The 19,715-nt window shown below is 42.3% G+C and overlaps 1 protein-coding gene across 2 annotated transcripts; it reads right to left on the reverse strand.

The window, feature by feature from the left end:
• Window positions 1–1,284: 1,284 nt before the first annotated feature.
• On the reverse strand, window positions 1,285–19,712 carry LOC311012610 (vang-like protein 2). 2 transcript variants are annotated; one of them, XM_084008137.1, is made up of 8 exons: window positions 19,620–19,712; window positions 9,994–10,360; window positions 9,447–9,570; window positions 8,265–8,872; window positions 6,398–6,531; window positions 5,994–6,129; window positions 4,894–5,137; window positions 1,285–4,301 (listed from the first exon to the last, which is right to left on the reverse strand). In XM_084008137.1, the coding sequence occupies exons 2-8, from the start codon at window positions 10,062–10,064 to the stop codon at window positions 4,041–4,043; spliced, it is 1,578 nt and encodes a 525-aa protein (XP_083864263.1). In that variant the 5' UTR covers window positions 10,065–10,360; window positions 19,620–19,712; the 3' UTR covers window positions 1,285–4,040. The 2 variants fall into 2 exon arrangements, with proteins under 2 accessions (XP_083864263.1, XP_083864262.1); XM_084008136.1 differs by having other exon boundaries at window positions 5,994–6,132.
• Between the last annotated feature and the right edge of the window lie 3 nt (window positions 19,713–19,715).

Below are 19,715 nucleotides of genomic sequence, written 5' to 3' on the forward strand. Positions count from 1 at the left end.
ATCAAGAATTACATCATTTTTGCACGCGCACACTAATAAGCAGGAAGTGGGAAGAAAAACACTGGTGGAAACTGTGACTGTGTACAGTGTATTAATAATGTAGGTGGTGGTCAGCTCAAGATTACAGGAAATGACAGACTGGGGTTGAAACGAAAGAACAACTCCTGCTTTTGAGGGCAAACTACCACAAACATTAGGTCAAAACATCAAAAACTTTTTTCCGAGGACATTTCACAAAATCATAACTGTCCTATATTTTAGTTATCCCCCCCATAATAATAAAGAACTTAAATTTTACCTCAGAGGGCTTGGCAGTCATCTTTTTGGATGGATACGTCTATAAATAAACAATAAAACATTTTCAGGAGAGTGTAAATTAGACTCCAATGTGTGAGATTAACTGGCAAAAGTGCCAAAATATCGAAGACGATATGAAGAGTTTGCTTTTGAAACTGAAATGAAAAAATGAATGCGGAAGTTAGGCTCATTTACAACAGAATCATTACTTTTATAATATGGCAGAACATATTTGTGACTTTTCCTATTCAAATATAGAGATTTTTTCTGAATAAACACTTTTAAATAATCTGAATTATGATTCTGAAGGATTCTGCACCGTCGTGGTAGAACTACAACCATCAGTAGCCCTGTAGGAGTTGACATCATGGTGCGTGTGTTCGTCTTACCCTCAATCTGCAGTACAGAACGGTGAGAATGATGCCGTAAAGAATCAGAATTCCATCCAGGATGTAACAAACAGTCATGTCTCCAACGGATTCTGAACACACAGCATCACCATCATCCACTTAACTCAGAGTTTTCAGTGTATTTCCTCATCCTCACCGGTGCGACTGGGCACCAGAAAGGCAGTAATGAGCAACGCTTGCATCTTCTTACCGGCTTGGTTGCAGAGAAGATGTGAGGATGCGTTGAGTTGCTTCCTTGCAGGCCGTCAGTGCGATCTGTTAAAAAGCCCTGTGAAGTTTAGCTCTGTGAGCAGCAGTTAACAGGAAGTCAGGGGCTCTCTGTCCGTCTCTTTTTAATGCTGTGAAACCACAAGCTTACCAACCATCCTCCTGTCACAGAAGTTCCTCTAAACAGAGCAACAAACGCTGCTTATTGCATAAATCCACAAAGCTCTCAACATCATGAGAAAAGACGCATTTAACCTGAAAGCCCAATCTCTCAGGAATTTTGTGTCATAGTTCACATGAATTTCGTTAACGTCATTTTTTGAGAGAAATAGACCTCCAACGTCGACCACTAGAAAAAAGTACGACAAAATAAAGAAGTAATAAATGGTTTAATAATGGAAAAAGGCCTATCGCACTATACAAGCTACAGTTACTAAAAGGAGGAGAAAACACAAGACAAATCTACATAGTTTTTTTACAAGCCACTTGTTTTTCAAAAGTAAAAACATTTGGAAAATTGCATCGTCATAACTTAGGCACCTTCAAAATGATAGAAAACAAGTTATTATTATTATTTTTTTAAAGTTTTGGAGCCCCGAACAAGTCTATCATGCATTTAAAAAAAAAAAAAAAAAATTATCTGCATTTATGATCAGTGGGATGAAACGTCACACACATTAGACCTGGTGTTTGGAGTTTTTCCATAGAAACGTAAACTGATTATTAAACCATATTTTCACTGTGAAGAAAAGCAAACGTCGTGTTGCGGCTCAACAAACTGTAGGTAGATGCTAACAGGTCGGCTCAAGCCTTCGCATCAGCCGAGTCTCGGCGTTACAGTTCGGGCCCTGGAGGAAGAGGAGTCAGCGCGAGGACAGATGTGCCCCGTCGCTGGTCCTCCACATCTGGAGAGTAAGGCTGTCGACGTTCACTGTGCTCGTTTCAGCTCGTGGCACAAGGCGAGGGTGGTGATGCTGCAGAGAGGAGTTACAATCACACGTCTGGTTTGGGATTTTTCTTTTTAAAAAACGCATATAAAAAATAAAAATAAAATAAAAAAAACACAGAAGGCAGCTGATAGTTTCACTCCAGCTGACTGAATTCTTTACATGTACGTTGTAAAAAGAAAATGTAAAAAAGAAGTCTGGAATGGACCCATTTACACCGAGTATTAACATGTGGTCTGTATCTGGATACCTTATCTGATCACGCTCTTTTACACCTGGTGTTAACGGTGTTCTCCGTTGTGATTGGTTGGATATTAATTAGTCAATTAAGCTTCCCAAAGCTTTTGACAACAACTCAACACAGACATCGGCTGCTAGAGTGCATTCATTTTTAGTTCTTGTGAAGATCTTTGTGTGTTTTTAGAATCAGAATTCTATTAAATAGACTTATTTTCTGGTTTCTTTTTCACTCGTTTAATTCCTGAAAAGATTTTAGCGCGTTTGCTCATGCAATTCCATTTTTTTCCTCTCTTTCTTCTCGTTTTTCTAAAATATCTTAATATCAGACATTCACGGTCTGTTTCCATCTTGATAAAAAATGTCTCCGATGGCCTCTTCCTCTTCTTCCAACCATCTCGATGACAACTGAGCAACTCCTAACACTGAGGAAAGAGATGAGGCTGAAACCTCGGAAACTACAACAAGTTGGAGCTCTACTTTTCACCTGTCCTGGTCATGTTAAAAAATGTTTTTTCCAACTCGACAGAATATTATTTCCCCCCCCTTTTAAAATGTGGTGAAACTTTACAGATTGCATGCACACACGGTTGACATGCAATCACAATGCGGTGTAGACTCCGGCTCTGGTCTCTCCGGGGCAGTGGATCTAGTAGTTCTGCATCTAAAAGATAAGTCTGGAGATACTTTATAGTTTTCTTATTCTCAGGGAATCCCGTGAACAAACTAAAAATGTACCATCTGTGCATCAAAGCCTGATGACGAGCGGCGACATTGCAGTGGGTGACATGTCCCTTAATTGCATGAACAAGGCAGCTCTCACTTCTACTTCCTGGTGCCATAAATACTGAAAAGACTGAGGAATAAATGTAAAACCTCCTGTTTCGGTATTGTTTTTACCCAGATGTTATCACTTAGTCTTTTTTATGGATGTATTTAAAGTTATTAAGTATGGACTTCCAGAGGAGGTAAGTCAGAAAGAATTGAAAACTTTTTTTTGTTGTTGGTATTTTCATGAGATTTGTTGACAAAAAGAACAACTCCAGGCTTAAGGTTTAACATCCTTCTCCAGGTAATTTAAGCAGATACAGATTGCATGATAATAACAGGCATTAATGGGGTCTGTGTTTAATCTTCTTGTTAAAACTGTCAAATTAATAGTAAGAATGCCAGTGTAGAATAAAACAAAACCTGCATATTTAGACAATCATGAATACAGTCTGGAGTAGCTCAGGGAAGTAATTCCATTTTTCTTTCGGCAGATAAAAAGACATTTTGGCCTTCGGGCCGCAGGAAAGCCACGTGTTAATTCAAAGCACATAATGCTACATTCTGTAAGTAAAAAAGAAAAAAAAAAAAAGGAAAAGAAAGTCACACCCTTGAATATAAAAAACAGTCCTTGTCATGTGGAACTAAACGGTAGACCGTCAGGGACCCAAAAGGCAGTGGTACACCAGCGTAGCAGTCAGAGCTGAGCTCCAGTCAGTCTGATGTCAAGACACCAGAAAGAGGAAGTGACTAATGTGACGTAATCCTTCACCTCTGGTGTGTGTTGAGTCAGCACAGTAAAGTAGTCCAGTGGTTACACGGCAACAGAAAAGGCAAAAAGAGGAAAGAGCCCTCTTGAGAAAAAACGTTATTTTAACAGCGTGTTGTAAAAGACCAAGACTTAACAACACGGGAAAGAAGCCAAGGCATCCGATTCATTCCAGGTTTGAACAATCGTCGAGCTGATCACAGTTTGATATCAGAGCATCAGTGATGATCATAAAACGGGGGGAGGGTTCAGACCCTCCTCTCCTAGAACGGTTCCTTTGTCACAGACGGGGGAACGATTGGATGGGAGTGCACCACACGGCCTCCATGTGTCCCGCCACATCAGTGATCCAGCAGGAGCGAGAGCGCAAAGAGAGGCCAACGTGGGGGAAGGAAAGGGGACGCTTCACACCGAGGTCTCCGACTGCAGCCTCATGACGAACTTGTGGCTCTTCGGGTCGATGAACTCCTCCCCGAGCCGCAGGAAGGGCAGCGGCGTCACCGTGACGACCAGGGAGAAGTCCAGGCGTCGCAGGGAGAAGACCAGACCCTGACGCAGGGCCGAGGTCACTGGCTCCTCGCTCACTAAGGTCCACTGGCGCCCCCTGCCGTTCTGCTGCTGGTACTGCATGGTGGGGCCGGGGGAGAGGTAACGCTCCAGGAAAGCCTGACAGTGAGGGTGAAGGTGGTCAAATTTCATGGAAACAGACATTTTTATAACAATAATATGTACATTATATCACATCTATTTGCATTTTCCTCAACAATTACAACTACGTGTTGTCTCACTTTGTGATTTCAAGCTGTGAACTCTCTTCTGATTGCTCAAATCAACATGACATAAATAATCTTTATCTTGAATCTATGACATCATAAAACAAGATACATTTTTAATTAAATTTGGCTTGCGTGCTTGAATAAATATTAAAAAGCAGTCCATCTTTAATGCTAGTAATCTCAATATTTATGTACATAACTAAGAACATTAGACTAGACACCAAAAGTGATTCAGAATTGTTTTTGATTATTATAATTTTCCCCCAAAATTTCCTTCGTTAATGCTGTTTTGAAGCCCCATCGATACATTTTCAGTGGATAAATACAACAAGAAAGTCAAATTTAAATATATTTAATAAAAAAGAATATCCCAATAGACTTAAAAACCCAGTAAATGTAACTTATGCATGTCAACATAGAATGTTAAGTTCTTAAACTGTGTGTACATTTTCATCTAGCCACGGTGATCACAGTCTTTTTACCTTGGGCGTCATGTTGTGTGTGATGCAGAACTGCAGGTGTGTGAGGATGCTCTCCATGCTGTGGTAGGCCTGCTGCCGCGTGGTTCTCAGGTATTTCTGCATGGCTCGGGCCATCGGGGCGAAGATGGCTTGAGCCGCCTCCCGAGGATCCATCACCTCCCTCGGGTGTTTGGGGGACGAGGCGACTTCGTCTTCATGGAGACGCTTGATGTGCGTGAAGGCCTCTTCCACCGCCACGACCAACCTGGAGGGTCCAGAAAACACACTTTTAGAAACGTCACATATGCTTTTCTCAAGACTCTCTTTGTTGCATAAATATCAGTCAAATGTTTTCTTTAATAATGATCAAGATAAACAAGAGCAAATGTTGGCTGTGCTAATAATGCGATAAACCAGTTTTATGACTTACTGCACTGTGGTTTTAAATATGTTTCACAGAGACAACTAAAACTGACACATTTAGCTCAAAGCAACACAGTCTGGTTTTGATTTCCTTGATTATTAAACGTTACTTGGCCAGCGTAACAGTTTAACACAAGTTACACATAAAACAGAAATAATAGACGCCATAAACCAAATGGCAAAAGTTAAAAAAACAACATAAAAATGCTTTCTCTTTCACAGAAATGAGACGAGAGGCTTAAAACAAACCAGCATCCAAAAGCATTGGGTGTCAGCACAAGTTCATTCAGTGGTCAGATGATCCTTAATCCAGTTTGGCTTCTAAAGTAATTATAATAAGATGTATCTCTGGAAGTAAGGCTATACCAGTATATATATGTGCCTTCTAACATTAGCTAATAAATCAGTCTATGTATCAGTGGGCCTCTATTACATGTTTTCTACTGTGATGTCTAATTTAGAAAGTAACTGTAGAAAACGTGACTTATGTGAAAGACCAAGAGGAGAAACTGCAACAAAACCAAAATGGATCATGTTGTGTCCTGATGAAACGTTCATCTCAGCAGGTCGAGCCCCAGGTTCCTCTCTCTCTCCACACAGACAAATACAACATGGAGTGTCTCTTGTTTGCTGCTCCAACCAATCACACATCACAATGAACCCCTGCAGGTATTTGTAGTAAGGAGTATCCGTCTGACCTGGCCTTGCGTTTGCGGACCCTGCGGTCCATCTCGGCCTCCTCGTAGTAGAACTCGTTGTGGGAGTTGTCCCTCCTCCGGGCAGCAGCTGCTATCATGGCTCGGGACTGGCCCGAGGAGTTATTGGTGGTGCTCTCTGCTAGACGACACATGCAGAGTCCAGGATTAGCGAATTTCATAGCAGATTCTTAAATTGCTGCTCATATTCGAGTGTGTGAAAGTGTAATATAACGTTCACATTTGAATTCTCGCAGTCACGCAGAGGAAAATAATTACAAATGGCATTCAGCTGCTTTAACCTCAGTATGTGTCATTGAACGCATCATCTGGGTCTGAACGACAAATGACTATGGAGTGAAAAGCCGGAGCTCTAGATTAGAAAGCGGGCATCAGGCTGTATTTACCGTCCAGGGAGTAAACCTTGAAGCCGGTCATCTTCTTGGACAGGATGGACTTGGGCAGGTTGAGCAGGGCAGGGTTGTAGACGGCGAAGTCGCTGTAATAACGGTCCAACACCCACACAGCTGCCCGCTGGATACTAAAAACACAGCGTTTCAATCAAATCAGTGCCACAGCAAGTACAGGTTTCACATCAGCGGCTGCACAAGGACAGACTGTATGTGTGTGTAACACATGACAACAACAGATGAGGGGACTCTTGGAGTTTAAAGAAGATTATATTCTGTTCAGATGTCAAATGCTGAAATAGATTTGTAAAAGCCTGTTTAAAACCAAAAGCACGCCTGGATCCCAACGCTAATCAGGACGATTAGAACCGATACTAAAAGACAGAAGTTGTTAGTCAAATTAAACGAAATAAAAACAAAATATTTTAAGAAAAAACTAATTGACAGAATATTGGCTGGTTAAAAAAAAACAAATAAAAATGAACACAATATTAATTTATTTCAGCTTTAGCTTTGTGTTAGCTTTACTGTATCACTACCGAAAAAGGAGAGAGACAACTCTGGTAAAACTGAACCACAGAAACTGAAGGACATTATGGCCATTCCTACACTGTTCTTCTCCAACCATGTATTATATACATATATGAAGCTACATTTTTCTGAGACATTAAAGCTGGCCCAAAAAAACACACACTAAAACTAAATATATAAAAGCTAGAAACGTTATGACTAATGTTATGAGAACTAACTAAAACAAACTAAACTAATATAACAGTCAAAACTAAACTAAAATAAAATGGAAAATTCAAAATAATTATAACCTTCCTACTAAAGTAAATAATCAACTGACCTGATAAGGAACTTAAAGTAGGTCATACTTAATTATCTGATCTTAGCGGCCCTGACCTGAAAAGGGCCTGAATTTAGGTTCCTAGATCTTCGTTACCGTTGTTTATTTTGCGTAAATTTATGTTGTGATATTTCTGTGTTTATTCAAAGTGACATACGGCAAATCTGGGGCCGAGTTGTGAAGTAAAAGTAGAGAAAAACAATAAAGGATATTGCACTGAAGACAGCAGAGAGTTCAAGTGATAGTTCAGATGTTTTGAGTGGGGTTGTATTATCTTCTTATCCATAGTGTTATAGAGTGGTTGGTACACCCATTGGAGATATACTGTATGCAGGAGTACCGACACAAGAGCAAAGGTATGTAAGCAGTCAGCATGTATTCAGACACCTAAAACAAATCTTTATCACTCTAAGTGCATGCCATATTTGGAGTATGTTCACCCCCCTGTCCAATGGGGAACTGAAAGCCTCAAAGCCACCACTCCCAGTATAGATAAGATGCACTTCCAGTTCAGCCCAGCATTGGAAAATATTCTAAATATAGTATACAGTTAAACAGATCCATAGCAGTACATCGCTTTGCTCCCATGCTGGCACATCCGTCTGTTCCTCCAAGCTGGTGGCGTGCAGACCGCCCATCTACTGTGACTTTGGTGGAGTACCTGATTAACCCCACTTCAAAGCCTCTGAACTATCCCTTTAATGGGGCCCCGGCAGCTAATTGAAGCTGGAAGAACTAAGGAAGGCCATGCGATGTAGTTAAAAGCTCAGAAAAGCTCATAAGTGGACTTCAGAGCTTAGAGCACTTTGTTGCGCTGTCTATCTTCCTTTATTTTAAAGCAGCTTTTGCAACTTTCTTGTATGAACGTTTCTATAGACCAAAACAACAAAAACCAACATACATTGTTACAATTTGTTTATCTTATTTTGTCCAAAATGGATATCTAACATTTTTAAAATCATGTCTTCTTCTGATCTTTGTTGAGCAACAAGAGGACGTGATCGTCTGGCTAACCTGAGGTGGCCCACGTTGTAGAACTTGCTGGCTCCGTCCGTACTCCGGACCACCTTGAGGCAAAAGGCGGGCTGCAGGTGTCGCACCTCCAGCAGCACCAGAGCCAGGTACTGTATGAAGAGCAAGGCGTCCACCAGCGAGGCGGCGTACTCCACGATCCCCCTGTAGTCCTTCTCCCGGGGCTCCAGCACCCGCACGCCGTAGAACAGCCAGTACGAGGCTACGAACAGGAACACCAGCACCATCAGCAGACAGCGGAACACGAAGAAGCGTGGCAGCGTGGCGCGGGGAGGCCGGAGGAACAGCGCCCAGGAAGAGATGAGCAGGACCAGGAGCTTGAAGGCCAGGGAGACGTAGAGGCCTTCACAGGGCGTGCCACAAGGATCAAGGGCGTCCCGCCACAGTACCTGCGGGAGGATGAGGAAGGCTAACGGTGTGACGAGGGCGAAGAAGCTAAGGCAGCCTCCCAGAGCCGGGCCGATGAAGCGCTTGCACTCCAAAGGCGTCGACTCCTCCAAATCTTTGGTGACGCGGGTCAGGTCCTCGTTGGAGATACTGTGTTCCGATGTACCCGTGACGACTGTGGTGGTCTCGCCCCAGTTATCATCCTGTCAGAGGAGAAGAGATCGAGATTCATCAGGTTTATGGTTCATGTCAAGTAGTGAGAATCTAATTTTCATCGCAACAGAAACCGAAGAGGTTAATATGAAAGGTTTAGATGGTAAAGAGAGACCTTACTAAATTCTGTCATAATACCAGAAAAGTTCAAATATGATATTGTATTTTATTCAATATGATAAAACCCCCCTTGTATCTATGTGGCCGTTTGTGGGCCGGCACTCGAGTCAGGTCAAAGCTTAAATGCAAAGCATCTTTACTATTTAAAGAAAGACGCCTCTTCGCTTCATATAGGAACAAACAGTCCCTTTATAAACTTATTATAACGTGTCTTCGGTATTTTAAGACACCAGCAGACAACACCTGCTCGTTGCCAACTGACTGACAAGACAGGCAACCATTGAAATGCAGTGACTGATAAAGAAACACTTCTAGAGAAAAACAGTTTCCTTTAAATCGATGATAGCAAATTTAACAAATGCCATGAGTCATGGTGTATAAGTGGCAGATAAATAAGGTTGGTTTTAAAATGGACAAACGTGTCCGTGAAGCAGCAGGACTGACCCGGTCGTCTCCGCGGGTCGACTCGGCATCCAGCAGAGGCTCTCCGGGAGTCTGGATGGTGACCGATTTGTCTCCACGGCTGCTGCCGTCCCGGCTCTTAGAGCGGTGACGGTCCCTCCGATCCCTGGAAGACAAACACACAGCGACGCTCAGGGTGACTGGATGCTTAGTGTGGTAGTGCTTAGTACTCTCTGTGTGAATGATATTTACATGCAGCGTGTTCAGTGTGTGCTTTACTATATTAATCAGGTAGACATACAGTACAGGAATTTTTTATTTTTTTTAATTAGGGTGAAAAACAAGGGATTTGTTAAAGCGCTGCAATCTCTCACACTTTAGTAAATAATAGGTGGAAAATTATAATAGCTTCACAAACTGTATTTCCCATTATGGATCTAGTAATATAGTGAATGTAGATATTTAAAAATGTATATTTTATTCTTAAACACTGAGACTGGTCTCAACAAACTGATTAAGCACTGAAAGTATCTGAATTCATTATGTGTTTTTGGTAAAATGACGTCGGTGTGCCCGGTGGTTTTCCCACCTGTGCTTGCGGGAGCTTCGGGAGTGGGACGATTTGTACGAGTAGCCCGAGTACTGCGACTCGTTGTCCATGTCTCGGGTCGGCGGTGAGCGGGCTTTACGAGCCCCGCCTCCTCCTCCTCCCCCCGTGCCGCGATGCTCGCCGACTCCTCCCAGCTGGCTCTTGCGCTCGGAGATGGACTTGGTGGTGAGGGCCAGGGGCAGCTTGAGCAGGTCAACCTTACTCCTGAGGGAATCTATCTTGGAGGCCGATGAGGGAGAAGGAGAAGGGAGGTGGTGGGAGAGCGGGGGGAGGCTACAGCGAGGAGGAGGAGGAGGAGGAGAGGGGTGGGAGAGTCGCAACAGGGGAGAGCTGAGGTAGCCGTGACCTGAAAGAAATGAAAGTGATGGTTAGAACCTGGAAATACGTTTAACGTCCATATCTGCTGGGAATCCCATACAGACGTCCACATTCTATCGGCTCTGGATGGAGATGCATGAAACAGACTCGGGACATCGCTAAAATAGAGACGAAGGGCTTCTTGGTGAACTTCCTGCCTCGTGCTTCGATCAGTTATCACACCAGACCATCTAGACAGATACACTTAAAGCTCCCCAGGGTCTATTGTGAACTTCCTTTTCATGGAACGCTTCATGGCTTTTAATGGAGAAGATAAACATCGATAGACTTGACATCATCCCATGCCTAATTGTAAACATAGTTTGAGGGCCAAACAAATTGATCTGCTGGAGAGTGCTTCTTAATCTATTTCTTTGTTTTATTTATAAGCTCAAATATACACCACAGTTTGCTCCTCACAACTTAAACCAGAACAAACGGACATTGAAGAGTCTATATTGTCTTCAGTTATTGTTATGTTATGTTGAATGTTTATGTCCTTTATGTCCTTATTGATGTTGCAAATGGAGCTGCTGTGATGCAGGAACATTTCCAGACTTGATCAGACAATAAAGTATCATCATCGGCACAAAGAAATAGTCCCTTGAAGACTATCAGCATCAGTTTCAGGTTTCAGGAGGAGACAAAGAGACAAATATGATGAAAAATGACTGAGTTAAGAGGGTGTGGTTGGTGACTCTGAAGCGGTTGTCCAGGCGCACTGAGCACTGCGATCTACCCTCCGAGTGACACCAACACACATTAACCCGCTGAACCCAGGCTTGAGTTTCACCTCCGTGTTCCTCTTCCGGGTTCTCGGCCGAGGTTAATCATCACACAACTGTATCTCCCCTCACCAAGAAGCCGGCTTCAGCCGTTAGCTCGGACACAATTGCGGCCATATTGGATTACTGTGTTTTCACAAAACTTGTTTGCCCTCTCCCTCCCTCTCGCCGTCTCACATTCCCTCCCACACTCCCCTCGTCCCCTGGGAAACAGGGCCTCTCCGCTGCCATGGCGATGAAAGAGGGTGTTCAGCTGGAGGGGGATTGGAGGTTGACAGTTGCCGTGGAAACCTGACCTTACGCCGCCCTCCTCCACTCTGTTCTCCATGCTGCCGAAGAATCACCAAAATAAAAGTGTTGGCATGACGGATGTCGGGCTGTCATACGGTGGTTAATTGATAAAGGGCGGGTGACGCTCGCTGGCTTTGATTGGACCGCTGTGGGAAATGGAGAGGGACGGTAGCTGCCATCACTCTCTTACGGGGTCCTGATTTCACTTAATGGGGTTTTTCTGCTCCATCAAGGCCATTGTGTTTAAAAATCCACTTCCCTTCAAGCCAAATACTGTCTGTGGGATTTCTTTTTGTCCTCATCATATTCCTCGTGCACTCCTTTTTATTCTCGCGTCCACATTTTGTCTCAGGAGGAAGCGCCCCTCATCCAGTCCCAATAAAGCCACTAAGTCTTACCAGACGAGAGGAGATTCTGAATCCCTGCAGCCGTCTGCAGAAAACCTCAACATGCCTATTGCAAACCACAAAACTCAAATGACTAACAGCCTTTTCCTTGTGTCTCATCGTAAGCTTTTATCTTTAGTAATGCCGGAGGAATGAGCATCTTATGTACAGAGTCGTGCTGCGTTTTTATGCCATATAAAGTGCAGTAAACCGTTTCATGCTGACCACATGATGTACCTCTGTGAGAGAGGAATCTGCCCTCTGAATGTCACGCAACACGAGCAAACACTTCTTTTAGATATTATACAGTTGCATGACATTACGCAGAAAAGGCACACTGAAGAACGACAACATTTCAAGATCTGTCCTTCAGATATTCGCTACAGACTCACCCAGAGAATCAGATGTAAGTGGAGTGAAGTCGTAAATATGCTGAAGGAGAGTACTTACAGACTCGGAGATAAACCACATATGTTTTGACCGGCCATAAACTAAATCTAAACAGTGTTTTTATCTAATGGCTGTGGAAGTTTGGCTGGAACTCCCCCCCCCCCACCAGAAAGAGAAACTTTGGCCAAAATAACAATCTGGATTCATCACATGGCCTCATAATGTTTGCCTGCCACCTCGTCAAAATAACACTTAAGCGATTACAGTAATACTGTATTATTTCAAAGACGCAAACATGTCTAATGTTTATCTCATAAGTTATAACCAAAGCCAGGTATATGTATCCAAAAGGACCATGAACAGAAGTCTAAATCCCCACTAGTGACAGCTAAACATGTTGGGAACAGCAATTATTGTGGTGATAAATAAAGGGTTTCATCGCATTATATTATGAGGCATGCTGTGATTAAAGTTTACATTGTGGTCTGGGTGGGTGGAGACGTCAGCATGTCAACAATGTAGGGATACTCCGCAGGAGAGCATGAATGTGTTACTGTATTTTAGGGCAATCTGCTCAGTATATTTCTCTGTGCACAACTGGAAAATGCATCCCAACAGTGGAACAACAGGTAAGGCTGGGGTGGTACCCACAGCCAAAAGGATGCATCCTATGGGGACCATGAATACAGTACATTTTAAGCACATTTTGTAAATGTTTTTCCTCTGAGGACTGGTAATATCCAAAACAAATGCAATGGAATTCTTGCCAGTATCCCCCCCCCCCCACCACCAAATCTGTAAAGTTTAAATAACGGTTCAGGCTTTACTCAGAAGAAGTTACCCAGTTAAGGTCGGTGATCCTACTTAACTACATATTTTGGGGAGTGTGCAAAACAAGACATTTTAGAAAGACCTTTAGAACAAACAATTACTAAAGAAAATATTAGTTAGTTTTACAAATTGGTTTACAAACCAGCTCCGCATATACAGTAAATACATGTACCCTTGAAAATACAAGTTTCTGACATGACTGTGTACACTAAGATGTGTTGAATGTTGATTTATGCAAATGTTATTTAGTACAATGTATTGTGTTGTATCTTTGAGGCTAGAGTGGATGAAAAAATCTGGATCTCTGCAGGTTTAATGATGGGTTTCTTGAATGAATTTCAGTGTAAAAGCAAAGAGGCTTAACAAAGAAGTTCCTCTTGTTTTAGAGTTACATCAACTTCCAGCACTGACCTTTCAGCTAAAATGTCAACATGACGTCATACCACATTACGCTTGACCTGCTATCCACATAATGAGACACATATGGTATGAAAAACGTACGACAAGTGGTTAGGGTGGTCTTTTAAAGTGGTTCCTGCATGAAACCAAATCAAATCAGGAGACAAAAGCTTGAATAGAGCAAAGAAACTGGTTTGTAATTTTAGCCTTGCATATCCTGCTGGTAACTGGGCAGGAAGATGCGACTCAAAGTGTCATATTTACTTTTTGGGGGTAAATATGTTTATGCCAATTACTTACTAGTGTTGGCCTACTTATGATGTTTTCTTCCTGAATGACCCGTTAAAGACTGTGCTAATACGTCATTTCTTGTTGTTGTGGTTCTTCTCACTTACATTTTATACAATTAAAACTATTTAAAGCTTTTTTAATTTATTGTTTTGGTGTGTGGTTTAATGTTATTGATGTTTTATTTAACAATGAAAAGTGAATTGCTCTTTGAAAGGGTGTACTTGCATTATCATGATTTTATATTACTGTAATTATTATATCAGTGCCATAAAAGTGGTCTATTATGACAATATTATAAATTATTTTACAACCCAGTCTGTAAAAACAGTTGTAAAGTCTTCCGAGTCTCTGGAGGAATCTGACAAAATGACCCTTATGATGTCACAGTGGTGTCATTGGGGTTATCTCAACTTTGACTTGGAGTTACATTTCTAACAAAAAGAGATTGTTACAAACTGGAGGCGTGGAGTTTGAAAGGCGTGAGCTAACCAGGCAGGTTTCTTATGAACCATGATATCCAGTTGCATTGTGGGAAAATGTAGGATCCAGTGTTTTGGAGCTTAAGCCTTTGAGTCATTACATTAGTCTATCACAAGTCCCCCAACTTACTGGAGAGCCCCTTTAAAAGGAGTTTGACATTAAAGGCAATACATTTATTAGCTTGATTGCTAAGAGCGATCACGCTCATGTCAGTGCAGTAGCTTAGCATGAAGACCGGAAACAAGGGCAAGCTGCTAGCTTGGCCCTTTGCAAAATAAACAAAATCCACCTACTAGCACTAGTAAAGCTCACAACTAACACATTATACTTTGTTTGATTGGTGTAAAACCACCAATTTGTCACTTTAAGTTAGTATTTGTGTCAGACAATTACTTGACTCTTACCAAGTGAATACCTCTACCTTGTGCAAAATGGTACCTTGCATTACTTTTCTTCAGTAGTATCCTACACTGACCCCTGATGAGGCAGGGCAAACAGCATTTATACAGCAACCACAGCTGCAGACCTGTCAGACCGTTGGTGACAATATGACAGGGGACTTGATCTACAGGGGTGTGGTCCAGCGCTGAGATGGATAAGGTTTCCTATTCATCCCAGTGTCCTATGGCCTACTTAATGAGCTTCTCATCCACTTCAGTCAGCACAGCAGCATTAAAGTTAAATGAAAGAACAGAGTATAAAACGCCGCGGTTAATGACTTTTGATCGGCTGCTTCTATGAACACACGGGTTGGTTTCTTTGCATCGGTCACTGTTCCTTCGACAGCTTTTGTTAAACAAACAGCGCTGTGATTCTCTACTTTTTTTGGGGGACAAACAACTCGTTCATTTCTCACCACCCTGCCTCAAAGTCAAAGTCTGACTTCTAAAAAAAGAAAATGACCTTTGTTCACGCCACTCTGGGCTGCAGTTAAAAGGGTTGCCAACAACAGGCCGCTTCAGTAATCTGTGGAGGTGTGTGGTCTGAGATTAAACAGCGTTCCTGTTGGGCTTCATGCCTACTAGTGCCACTGTTGGACTTTTTTTTTTACTTGGGCCAAAGGGAGTATAAAGCAATTTAATATCCATCATTAACTGAAAGACAGCTGATCTCTGTACAAGCTGAGCGGACACTACTTTATTATAAGCACATCAGATCTCACCTAAACGGCCAGCGTTTTAGACATACAGGGTGATAATGAGTTCCACAACAATCTAAATCTAATCCAAAATGGATTTATCTTTTCAATGATATCTTCTTAGACTCATCTCTATGCTGACACTACAGTCTGGGGCCAGGTGCGTCATTCTGGTTCAAGTTAATGAGCTTTTACAGTCACCATATGTTCACAAGTGTAGAACCCTATGATGTAAACAACGTCTCCTTGGTTCATTTAATTAAATTAAAAGGACATCAACATGGTGCTCTAAGTGATAGCCTTCAGACGTGCTTATACGCTCCACTTAAAACATATTGGACACTTTTTAATCTTGTTTAATTACAATCAGAAATGTCCTTATTTACATAATACTTAAGATCATCTTGTCTATTATTATTTTCTATATTATACAACCTATTTTATTTAAAGCTCTTATTTGGCATCTTATCAAATTAAACCTGCATGCATTTGGCAGCTTATTTTGAGTGAAAAGGGGCTTTTTTTAATGCTAGAAATAAAAGCATAAAAGTATCTATAAAAAAGGGGGTTGTTTTGGTATGCTTATTGTAAACATATTGCATTGGCACGTGTATTCACATATATTATATCTAATTTCTGTCATAAATCCTAGTTGAAAATATTTGTGTCAACCATGCACTTCTTTTTACTTTTAGAATGTTTTCTATCCCTTTGTTTGGCTCTTTAAGGCCTGTATTTCTAATCAAATACATCCTGTGTATTAAAGCACTCTGAAGTGTTATACGAATAAACTCACCGCGCCCTAAAAACTGAAGATATTGATATAAAAAAATCAAAGAAGGGTCTCAAAGTTCATGCAGCTCTATAAATCGCTCAAACTGAAATATGCATCACGAATTGTGTTGCAAATGTGAAGCTTGCGTCATGTTACCTTTAAAACAAGCAGATGTCAGATTTTACAGCCCCTGTTTTCCCAAAGGCAAAAAGAAATCAAGTTGTCATCAAACATTTTAGGCTGCTGGCACTGAGACAGCAGCTGTCAGGGTGGGAAAGCAATCTGGGACATCTCTGAAATGACCAGCTCCATTCAACAGCCATTTGAGGCCTGATATACCAACTGTGAAAATAAGCGTGCACACACCCAGGGTCACTGTACCAGGGCCACACACACACACACGCACCCACACTCACACACACACACACACACAGTAAATCCAGTGAAAAACAAGACAACTGCTACTGTCAGCCTTCGTGCACACATGGCCAGCAAACCAGAGCAGGTGTGTGTGTGTGTGTGTGTGTGTCTCTAACAGGATATGGTTGAATCAACAGGCCTGTCCTCTGCTCAGCGCTGTGATTCAACGAGATCCCGGCACACAATCTGTCTTCATATCCAAACAAAGTATTGAGGAGACAGGAAGTGGCTGAATGAGCCGAGCGGAGATATAGATGTGGTTCAGATACAGGACTCCGGTCCATTAGATGGTGTGGGGCATTTATTTCATAATAAATCCTACAGGGTCAGTTCACCCAAACCACAAACAATATTAACCCTATGCTTTCATCTCCTCTGGTTATGAGACTTACACTGCAGAGACCGAGTGCAATCTGATTAGTGGCACTCAGAGCATTTAAAAACGACATTTGAAAAACTCAACAACAACAAGCCTTTCAAGGAAAAATGTACCCAATTAAAGTAGATGATCCACAGATGTAACAGACAACCGGTTCACTGAAAACTATTCTCTGCCCTTTGAAAGCAACCGCACTGTCTGCACGTGCATCCGCTCTCCTAAAGACAACGCAGACATCCTCATTTAGGTTTTACCTTGTAGTCCATCAAGGTTTGCACTTACCGAATATTGTTATAAATATTTGTTAGTTCATTGATTGTCAAATGTTATGATTTGCTTTTAAATCATTCTAAATTTAAAGTCTTCTAACAAAGCAAACCAAGCAGACATTGATGGGTGAGTAGACTGCCTTCTGCCTGTTCTGCTTCCTAAAATAATGGTATGATTGTTTTCTTGTAATATAATTTTACAGCTTTTTAATTTTCTACCAATTCTTAAAGTGAGACATTGAATATTCATCTCAATCACATTTGTTGTTCAGGACTTTGTCTTTCTTTTATGCTTCAAGGTATTAACCCAAACCAACAGACACACTGGGGTTAAGAGGTGAACTGACCCTTTAAAGGGGAACATCACCTACATTAAAAACTCCAGTATGTTATTTCCATGGCCGAGGAAAGTCCGATCAATACCAGCTCGTCACTCTGAAAGCCAGAAAACGGGGAAGTAAAGGCAGTCAGACACAGGGGAGGGTGTGACGAATGAAAAATACCCTCCTGTGAATATTTCACATTAAAACTGTCCACACAACGTGATTAGTGGATGACTTGTGACGGCCGAAGCTTAGGAAAAATAGTCTTTGTTTCAGGGAAAAGTGAGGTTGCTTTTCTCCACATTATATTCTTTGTTTTGTGTGAAAGTACTCAGCATGTCAGCGGTTCAAAAGAATATATTGACGTGTGACTGAATCGACGAGAGAGAAAGTCAGCAGTGTGTGAAAGCCTTAAGCGATGTCATCAAGTATAATGCTTTGTTTTAGCGGATTTTCTCAAAATTCATTGGTTGTGTCCAAAATTCCAAACTTACATGTTATTATATACACTTAAAACATGCTGCATGCAAATACTGGACACTATGCCGCCATAGATATCCCACAATGCAAAGCGGTAGTGACAACAACGTTCATCAGAGACCACTCTGTAACGTCAATGGTGCTTTAGTATACGATCACACGTTGTGTAATGTAGTTTTTAATTAGTCCACAATGATTCTCACACATCATCTGTTGGTCACATAAGGTGGACGCCGGTTACCATGGTGACGTATGTCCAACCCACAGGGAGGCTCTCAGAAATGGATGTGGTTGAGTCCAGTCTGATTAAGATACACATGTGGAGTATGAAGTGCACGTGTGTGATTTAGGATACAGTCACGAGGCGGGACTGGACCACAGAACTGAAACAATCCTTTAATTGATTTGTGGACCAACAGGACAGTTAACCGGCCACAATAAAAATCAATCAACTGTATCTGGGATTTATCGAGAAGGAATACCAAACATCTGCTAGTTCCAGCATCTTAAACAGGACTTTATCACAAAACAGGGATTTTTTAAGAAGTATCCTTGGAATCTGATTGGAACCTCACCATTTTATTGACTTAATAATTAAACTACAAAACGAAGTACAATATTAGAAATAACTGAACATACACAGTGATACTCCTATACTACTGTACTGTGATATGATTATAAAAGTCCTGTTACAGAGGGTTCACAGTGATTCTGCCACTTAAATTGATACTGATATTTGTGTCTGTGGAGCCCTGGAAGGTGTATACTGTATCATACTGCTTAGTAAATCACACTAACGAGTAGTTTACAGAGGATTCCTCCTGTGCATCATAAATAATGACTTGAAGCCAGCATGTATATGAAGTATTCATCTCTACTGGGCCTGTTGCCACAAGGTTTCACTTTGAACGGGCAGGACCCGTCCGGACCCGTTCTTGGCCCTGGTGGATGTGCTAACGTGGACCAGGAGTCCGTCTGCATCCATAATTCAACACTATTCGCACAAAAAGGCTACCAAGAAAGGGCTAACTTACGGTGCGGATCCGGGGCGGACGCACACACCACGGAGGAGCAGGGTGTTGTGGTACGGCAGGACAATGGGAGACTCCCAGGCCCCGCCGGTCGCGTCCTGATGCCAGACGACCCAAACGCCCGCTCCCTTTCTTCCGCCTTCCCCTTCCCACTAAATGAATGGAGGAGCCGCTCGCATTCCCGGCGGTCCTTCGCCGAGGAGCAGCGTTCAAAACCTCCGGCCTACAACCAACCTGGACGCGTATTTCCCTCCATGCGCATCTCCCTCTCTCACCCTGGTTTTGCTCGGGAACACGCAGGGACGCGACACTCTTCCTCCCACGTTACAGGTCGCCCCACACGGCTACGTGGCCTCGGCGAGGACAACAATGGGGCCGATGAGGGTCCTAAACTTCCCTGCGGTTAAAAAAAAAAAAACAGGCGACCATCGCGTCCTGCCGACTATTGTTTGGGGAAACCGGAGACCTCCGGCGCCCCGAGTCCTCCCGTCTCCTTGTGCGTTAGAGCCGAGCACATCCACACAGAAACACCACCAGCAGCAGCATTTCTACACATTCAAAACACAGAAATACTACTTACTTATTCCAGATTGTCCATTCAGGTATTTTCTCACTTTCCACTTTCTTTCCACTGAGCCGTAGCACCCTGCGCCCCGCCTCCGCTGCGCTCTGGCCC

This window comes from Eutrigla gurnardus, assembly GCF_963514095.1.
Source record: "Eutrigla gurnardus genome assembly, chromosome: 4".
Classification (NCBI taxonomy): Eukaryota; Metazoa; Chordata; class Actinopteri; order Perciformes; family Triglidae; genus Eutrigla; species Eutrigla gurnardus.